The sequence below is a fragment of the Cicer arietinum genome, chromosome 1 (genome assembly GCF_000331145.2).
Source record: "Cicer arietinum cultivar CDC Frontier isolate Library 1 chromosome 1, Cicar.CDCFrontier_v2.0, whole genome shotgun sequence".
Classification (NCBI taxonomy): domain Eukaryota; kingdom Viridiplantae; phylum Streptophyta; class Magnoliopsida; order Fabales; family Fabaceae; genus Cicer; species Cicer arietinum.
Window position 1 is genome coordinate 39,371,931 of NC_021160.2, and position 9,579 is coordinate 39,381,509.

General features: G+C 35.0%; 1 protein-coding gene across 1 annotated transcript; it reads left to right on the top strand.

Moving 5' to 3' along the window:
• The first annotated feature begins 7,224 nt into the window (after positions 1-7,224).
• On the top strand, positions 7,225-8,489 carry LOC101488566 (uncharacterized). The gene is made up of 3 exons (XM_004488578.1): positions 7,225-7,464; positions 7,702-7,887; positions 7,956-8,489. Exons 1-3 carry the CDS (start codon positions 7,225-7,227, stop codon positions 8,487-8,489), a joined length of 960 nt encoding a protein of 319 aa, XP_004488635.1.
• Positions 8,490-9,579: the final 1,090 nt, after the last annotated feature.

The window sequence follows — 9,579 nt, forward strand, 5'->3', positions numbered from 1 at the left end:
TTATTATACTGCATTGATCAATTAAGATAAAATAGAAACTGATTTTCTGCTAATCTAAGAACGTTCTCTGTTTTATAACATAAACCAAGAACGTTCTCCGTTTTCTGTTTTCATAACCAAGATCATTCTTGAGTTATTTTCTTAAGTTTTAACAGGAATTTTTAAAAGGCACATTTACAATTCAAACCCCCCTTTCTTGTAAATCGACATTGTTACTTCACACCTTGGCAAATATCAAATCCCTATGAATATTTACTACATGACGTTGACATCTTGACAACTGGGGGGGCTTAGAATTGAGAAAAATGTAACAAGTCCAAGTAATGCTTGAACTTTTCACTGGTGACTAACTTGGTCAACATATCAGTTGCATTTTCTAAAGTATGAACTTTCTCAAGTAATATATTTCCAGATGCAAATAACTCTTTAATCTTGTATAACTCACATCAATATGTTTGGTCTTTGCGTGATGCAATGCAACCAAACTCCACCTTGCGTAGCACCCAATTCCTTCACTAATCTAATAAAGGATAAAGCCTTTTTTGCCGCCTTAGCTACTGTCATGTACTCTGCTACAGTTGTAGACATAGCCACTATGGATTGAACTGATGACTTCCAACAAATAGGTCATCTTGTAAGAGTAAAAATATATCATGTTGTAGACCTACTATCATCCATATGACCTGCATAATTAGAATGAACATATCCTACAACTGAATAATCACCTTGTCTAGTGCTAATCATGATACCATGACCTATTGTACCCTTCAAGTACCTAAAAATCCATTTAACTGCTTCCCAATTTTGCTTATTGGTTTGGACCTAAACTTGCAAACTTCACTGACAGCTTATGCCAAATCATTACTAGAAATTTCGGCTTAGGGACCGATTTAGAGACTGAATATTTTTAGTCACACTAGCGACCGAAATAGAGACGGTAACTTTGAACCTTGAAACAAAATATTTTTGCATCACTAAATTGGTCGCTAACGAAATTTAGAGACTGAAATAACAGTTGAAGTTTAGCGACCAAAATTTATGTCGCTAACTTTTTTTTTATAATTACATAGTTCTATTTTTCTCATCACCACATACCATCAGTTCCTCTTTCTTTCTCAACCCACCTGAGACCCTAAAACCTTTCTTTCTCAATCCACCGGAAACCCTAAAACCATTTATCTCTTGCTAATCCCTTATTACGTCATTTAATCACAATTCACAATCGCGAAACCAACTAGTTCGGATTTCATCTGTTGCTAACCATCCTCTCACCGCCATTTCATCACAAAACCATCCTTTGTTGCTAACCCCAACTGATTCAGATTTCTTTTGCAACCGTGAAATCAATAGATTCTCTTAAACCCTTAAACTGCATCTGCGACGTGAAACCCTCATTCTTTGTCGTCTTGTGGGCTAACGTGAAGCCCTCTTTTTGCGGTTATGAAGCTATTGATAATGTTGAAGGAACTCCCACTCCCACTAGTTCATCATTCAATCGTTAAAATTAAATTCCCCTTTCGGAATTTCATTTGGTTATGTTGATTGATTTGTTAAATTGTTGAATCTTGAATGTAGAACTTGTGAAGCATCTTTATGATAAGCCCTTGTTTTCGGTATGTTTTGTTTGTGACTTTATAAATTTGTGTTGTTTCATTTGTGAAGTTTGAAGATATGAAATTAAAATTTTAAGGCTATATTGGCTTCAATATGTGAGCAGGAAAGAAGGCTTTGTGGAAGCATAATGTTTATGGATTTATTGTAATGTGTTAATTTCTTTGATTTTGTCTCCTGTTTGTAACTGTGAATTTATTGCAGCTGCATGCTAAGAACCATAATGATACTAAATTATTGGTGGAAGTAATGAAACTTTTGAAGAAGAATGATTTACCTTTGCAACCGGGCACGACAGATATAGTTTTCAGGTATGTTATTGTTTTAGCATTTTCAATATTTTGGTTCGCAGTACCAAGGGTTTTATGTGAAAGAGTACTGTTTGAAATTTGAATATGGAGTCTACATGAAGTAGTTGCTTAACATTTCATTGATATAATTTTGTTCCCTTTTTCGCTGGCTGGCATGTACTCATTTCTAATCAGGCTTTGTTGTTAGCCCCTCAAAGCTCTATTTGATTATATGTATTAGAGATACCTCATGTACACCACAAGCAGTGTAGTCTAGCTTTATGATATAAACCTCCTGGAACTAATTGATTAAGTTAGTTACCGGCTGTTAGAGTTTGTTATGATCCCTAACCTCCTATATAAGGAGTTGTTCTTATTATACTCATGAAGATTTGTGAAATGCAAAACTGAAAGAATATTCAGATAAACATTCATCAAAGCAAGAGTTCAACTTCTAACAGTATGAAGGCAACATAGTGCCTCTTTGTGTGTAAGGCTACAAGTCTACAATACAGTTTGCTTGATTTTTTGAGCTTGTGAAATGCTTAGATGCATTATAATATAATATAACATGTATTTGGTACCCAAAAACGTGAAATGCCGCTGTTTGAAGCTGAAAGTGAAGCATATCATTATCTGGATAAAAAATTATTCCGCATCTAAAGGTTGATTTTGGTATTGTATACGTAACACTAAACATAAATTGTGATTCACACTTTTTGTTATGTTACCTTCAATATTTTTTGTATCTATTTCTGACCTGCTACCTGAGTCGATCATTTGCAGCATTTGTTACAATACATATGAAAAATGAAAGAGATCAATAAAGACATTGATTTGAAGAAATGAGAAATGAAAGAGATCAACTTTGAGAGAAATTGACTAATACAAATAGAGCAGTTGAGCGCAACAACCACTTGATAAAATAATTGATTAATAGCTTGAACTTTAAACCCAAGCCATATACTAGAGATCAAATTCATGAAGATGAGATTGCTGATAATAATGATGAGATTAGTGATCATGATGCTGATGATTTGAATGATGAGATTGGTGATAATGATGCTCGTGATCATGATGATGAAGAGTTAGATGGATAGTGATAAGTTACTCTGAAGAACCAATATGTTGCAATTTGTTGTGACTTAATATATTTTGTTTAAACTAAAATTTTATCTGTATTACTTTGATTACTTAGAAATATTACTTAAATATATTGTATTCTTTAGTTATATACGGTGATGTGATTAATGTTTTTAAATGATTTAGGTGTATGAACTTTTTAGATATTGAAATCAAATTAAAAAAATTGTTATTATTGTTCTTTTGGACATTAAAGTAATGAATTAAAAAAAAGTAACATTTAGAGACATAATTGGTGAATAAATATTTAATAAAAATAACAATTTATGTCACAAATTTTGTCTATAAATCAGTCGCTAATGACATAGCAAATTAATTCAAAGTGGTTGCTAAATTAGTCTCAAACTTTAGTCACTAATTCAGTCTCAAAAATCAGTCACAAAATTCAATCACAAAGTCGGTCACAAAATTCAGCCACTAAATTCGGTCGCTGATTTGGTCGCAACAGCTAGCGACTAGCAGTTTACCTGCTGATTTAAATTGGTCACTAAATCGGTCACTATTGAATTTAGTGACTAATTTTGTTCATTTAGTGACCGAAAAATTGGTCTTTAGAAGTGTTTTTTCTAATAGCGAATCTTGTCTAGTGCAAAGCATATTATACATTAAAACACCAACATCATCGGCATACACAACCTTTGACATATAATCAGCTTTTGCATCTGTCTTTGGACACTGATCCAACGTCAGCTTAAAGTGATTCGTCATTGGAGTACTCATAGTCTTTGAATTGCTCATATCAAATCTATTTAATACCTTTTTCAACTTAGCTTTTTTGAGAGAGCCATAATTTCTTAGCACTCATATCCTTGTGAATTTCCGTACCAAGAATCTTCTTAGGAGCACCCAAGTATTTTATGTCAAACTCCTTTCTCAACATGATTTTCAGTTCATTTACATCACATAAATGATTAGTAGCAATACGCATGTCATCAACATACATTAATAGGAAATTAAAAGAGCTATCGTCAAGGCTCATAACATAAATACTCACACTTTATGCAGCCAATCTAAAACATGTGTGAATCAAAGTGCTTGTACTACTATCTTGGAGACTACTTTAGACCATACAAAGACCTCTTCCACTTACAAACCAGTCTACCATGTCCAGTATCACTAAAACCCTCGGTGTTCTCCATGTAAATTTGCTCATTTAGATTATTGTGAAGAAATGTTGTCTTCACATCCATCTACTTTAAATGCATGTATCGACTTGCTACCAAGGCTAACATTACCTTTATAGAAGTATGTTTAAAGTCTGTAAAGAAAATTTCATCATAATCGATCCCTTTTTATTGTGAACACCCTTTTGCAACAAGATGAACCTTGAACTTTCCCCATCCTGTTTCTCCTGTACACCCACTTGCAACAAATAACCATTTTCTTCTTAGGAAGCTGAACAAGCTCACATGTCTGATTTTAATTTAGGGACTCCATCTCTTCTAATATAGCACCCATCCAATTATCTTTCTCCTAGTTAGCTATAGCCTCTCGAAAAATTGATGGATCTCTAGAACTAGTAAGAAGTGCAAAAACTACAAAGTCTTCATACCCATATCTTTCTGGTTGTTTGATCTGATAGCACACTCGGTCACATACAATGGAGTAATCTTGTACTCCATATGAATTTTCAATGGTATCATTGTCTGGTCCAATTGGTGGTTCAAGTAGTACCAAGTATTACTTACTGGTAGATGCTTAACATCAACTTGAATCAACTTAGTGCTGGAAGTTTCTCTCTTTGATGTATACCCATTTGTCTCAATTGATTGTTTCAACATTAATTGCTAATCAAATATTACAACTCTACTAATCACCATTTTCTTTGAAACTAGGTACCATAAATTGAACCTTTTCGCACCTTTTGCGTAATAGGCAAAGACACATTTCTTCGATTTTGGATCATGTTTATGTCTATATTCACTGGGTATATGCACCTAAGTTGGACACCCAAAAATCCTTAAATTGTTAATATTAATGTGATTAGCTGTCTATACCTCATATGCAACACTCCCTTATCTTTCTGGTTATGTGATCTGACAGTGCTCTCAGTCAAGTACAATGGAGTAATCTTGTACTCCATATGAATTTTCAGTGGTATCATTGTCTGGTTTAACTTGTGGTTCAGGTAGTACCCAAGTATTGCTTACTGGTAGATGCTCAACATCAACTTGAATCAACTTAGTGCAGGAATTTCTCTCTTTGATGTACACCCATCTGTTTCAATTGATTGTTTCAACATGAGTTGCTCATCAAATACAACAACTCTACTAATCACCATTTTCTTTGAAACTAGATACCATAACTTGAACCTCTTCACACTTTTTGCGTAATAGACACAAACACATTTCTTCTATTTTGGATCAAATTTAGGTCTATATTTACTAGGTATATGCACCTAAGCTAGACACCCAAAAATCCTGAAGTTGTTAAGATTAATGGGGTTACCTGTCTATACCTCCTATGCAACGTTCCCTTACAATGAAGTTGTGTTCATAAGATAACACATCATGTTAATAGCCTCTATCCAGAAATCCTTATAGATTCCAACATTTAACTAGATACATCTTGTTAATTTATTTAGAGACTTGTTTATTCTTAGTACCACACCATTTTGATGTGATGTCTTTCGAAAATGTGAGTTAGTGTACTTTGTCTTATTATCTGTCTACAAATACATATGTTTTCTTCCCATCTAATCTTTTGTCTCTGCTTTTCACACCTTGAACTTTGCAAAAACTTTAGATTTATGTTTGAGATAATACACCCATTGATACCAATTTTCTTCTATATGAGATGTTTCTCTCTTTCTCTGGTTCACTTTTTCTGAGACTCTCTTTCTCTCACTCATCAGTGTTGATTCACTTTCCTATTGAATTAGGGATTAAAATTCTTTTATATAATATACCCACATGAGTGAAGCCCATTAAATCCCTTTATTATTCCTTTTATTTCATTACGAATATTTTTTCTACTTTATTTTATTTGCTCACAACTAAATTATTATCTCTAAATATTTATACTAAATACTATCACTACTAAAGAATAATTAAGATACTAATTAAAAACAATATAATATCAATCCTTAATATTAATCACTAAATCATACTAAAGATGTATAAAATAGACATATCATGACAAATACATATATAAAGAAAATTAGTAGCAACACCATAATTTCAAAACTCACCCTTCGTTGTTTGTGTTTGGCGTTTGCGATGGACGCGGACGAGTTGTAAGCTGCAGGTGATGACTAGTACCATCAGAGAGGTAGAAGCCACCCTTTCTTGAAGACTCTTATTATATGCATTGTGTTCACGTTATTTTGAGCGTATTTTATTTTGGAAATTCATGTTCTGGTAGTGACATCGGGATATGACTACATTTGCACTTAATATTAAACTTATGTATGTGTACTTCAAAAAGGATTTTGTTGTCTGATATTATGATTTCGAGTTGTTAAGTTTGATGGAAATTTTGGATTTATGTGACATGTTCATGATTACGTGATACTCTTTACCTTAATAAAAAAAATGTTTGGAAGTTTATATATTTATTTATTCGAAGAATTTCATTGTTTTAAAAAAAAAATTAAATTTTTTTTAGGGGTTTAGGGTGTCACATTAGTGGTATATGAGCTGGTATGCCCAATCAGACCGTAAAAGTGTTATGTGTTCGCTATGTTTCCTTGTGTGCTATGTTATGTGTGTTGTTGGTATGGTCATTATTGTGTTAGTGGCGTAGAACTAAGTTAGTTTCTCACTTCCCTAAGTGTCTCACTATATTCGATTGGCTTATCTGATTGATGTAGGTAGTGATGGCTGGTGGAAGTAATGATGCTGCGATTGCTGAGGCTCTAGAGTCCATGGTTGGAGTTATAGTGCAGGCTCTCCAAGCTTTGGCTGAATCTCAAGCTACTACACAAGCCTCTACGCAACCTGCTACTCAAGCTGCACAAATTGCTGCTCAAGCTGTTACTCAAGCTACTACCAACAGTGGTGGTCAAGGAAATGTGCAAATAAATGAGTTCATGGAGATGGATTGTTTCCACAAGGCTAACCCTCCATTGTTTGAAGGTCACTATAATCCTGAAGGAGCTCAAAAGTGGTTGCAAGAGGTTGAGAATATTTTATGAGGTGTGGCATATCCTGAAGATCAAAAAGTGCATTTGAGAAACTTTATGTTGACAGAAGAAGCTGAACATTGGTGGGATAATGTGTGTCAACGTTTAGATAATGCAGAGATTGCAATTACTTGTGCTGTATACAAAAACATGTTCCTAGTCAAGTATTTCCCTGAAGACATCCGTAATAGGAAGGAAATGGAATTTATCAAATTGGAACAAGGGAATATGTCAGTAGTAGAATATGTCGCTAAGTTTGAGGAGTTATCCAGGTACTATCCACTCTATGTTGGAGAGGCATGTGAAAAGTCTAAGTGCATCAAGTTTGAAATAGGACTTAGTCCAAAGATCAAAAAACATGTTGGAATAAGAGTAGGATTTATGATGAGGATAGTTGTGTTGAAAAGGCACATTACCGAAACATTGGAACCATGAATGACAAGAGGCATATGCATCATAATAAAGGAAAACCTTACTCTTTTCCTCCTAGTAAATCTGGAAGTCGTCTGAATTATCAACAATACAATTTTTCAGCTGGAAAAGGAAATAATAGTGGTAATGGAAAAGGAAATGGAAACGGTTATATTTATGGGGGTGGTAGAGGAAGCGCCAATGGGCGAGGAGTTAATAACGGGAATAGTAACTACACGAGTCAAGTCTCAAGCAACAACAATGGTAATAATGGCGATCCAACTACTCTTATCTGATGTCACAAGTGTGGTAAGCAGGGTCACATGGCATATGAATATAGAGATGCTGGAATTACATGTTTTAATTGTCAACAATAGGGCCACATCAGCACTACATGCCCCTACCCAAGGAAGACTCCACAACCTGGAAACCAGAGTTCCCAAGCCAGCCGACCTAAATCCAATGGAAGAGTCTTTGCCCTCAGTGGTGTAGGAGCGTCTGAGAAAGACAACTTGATCCAAGGTACATGTCTCATAAGTGATACTTCTTTATTTGTGCTATTTGATTGTGGTGCCACCCATTCCTTTGTATCTTTTGATTGTGTTAGACGTTTGGGACTACCTGTGTCTCGTTTGCAGTATGATTTGATTATGAATACCCCAACTAGTAATTTTGTTGACACCTGTAGTGTTTGTCTCGACATTTCTATCTATGTGTGTGGAAGGGACTTCCGAGTTGACTTAATGTGTTTACCTTTGCGTCTAGTTGATGTGATTCTCGATATGGATTGGCTATCTGCCAACCGTGTCTGCATAGATTTTTTTAGCAAAACCATTGAATTCATGGAGCCAGAAGAAATGGAGAATCCTAGAAACATATCCGCCAACCAAGTGAAGGCACTCTTGAAATAAGATGTCCAATTATACATGATCCTAGCATCGTTGGACTTTGAAGAAAAAGTGGTAATACAACATGTGAATTCCCTGAAGATGTCAATAGTTTACCACCAGAGCGTGAGATTGGTTTTAGCATTGAACTTGTACCAGGTACTGGACCCATATCCATGGCACCATATAGGATGTCTCCTTTAGAATTGTCTGAGCTTAAGAAGCAATTGGAGGAGATTTTAGATAAACCATTTATAAGACCTAATGTGTCACCCTGGGGTGCACTTGGGTTATTGGTTAAAAAGAAGGATGGTTCTATGAGGTTGTGTGTGGATTACCGCCAGCTTAATAAAGTGACAATCAAGAATAATTATCCAATACCTAGGCTAGATGACCTTATGGACCAATTGTGGGATCACGTGTGTTTATTAAGATCGACTTGAGATCAGGTTACCATCAAATTCGAGTGAAGTCTTCTAATATCCCTAAAACCTCCTTTAGGACCCGTTATGGCCATTATGAGTATTTGGTTATGCTTTTTGGTGTGACTAATGCACCAACAATGTTTATGGATTACATGAATCAGACTCGTTTGTGGTTGTGTTTATAGATGATATCTTAGTGTACTCTAAGACAAAGAAAGAGCATGGTGAACAATTAAGGATAGTCTTGAAAACCCTTAAGGAGAAACAATTATTTGCCAAGTTGTATAAGTGTGAATTTTGGTTAGAGGAAGTAAGTTTCCTAGGACATGTAATTTTGAAAGGTGGAATAGTTGTTGATCATGCCAAGGTGGAGAGCGACTTAGAATGGAAAACACCTAATTCAGTGACTGAGATTAGGAGTTTCCTAGGATTGGCAGGTTATTATCGTAGGTTCATAGAAGGATTCTCCAAGTTGGCCTTACCTTTAGCTAAGTTGACCCGAAAAGGGGAATTGTTCATGTGGGATACCCGATGTAGAGGAGTTAAGAAAGATGATTCGAGAGGAAAGGCATAGGAGTTGTCTAAGTATTCACCCTGGAGCCACAAAGATGTATAAGGACCTCAAGAAAATATTTTGGTTGCCTAAAATGAAAAAAAAAATGTTGCTGAGTTTGTGTATGCTTGTTTGA

Coding starts and splice junctions, on each gene's coding strand:
- LOC101488566 (XM_004488578.1), top strand. CDS start 7,225: ATGTTGACAGAAGAAGCTGAACATTGGTGGGATAATGTGTGTCAACGT. Junction 7,465..7,701: donor ATCCACTCTATGTTGGAGAG/GCATGTGAAAAG, acceptor ACAATTTTTCAG/CTGGAAAAGGAAATAATAGT. Junction 7,888..7,955: donor TATCTGATGTCACAAGTGTG/GTAAGCAGGGTC, acceptor TGTCAACAATAG/GGCCACATCAGCACTACATG.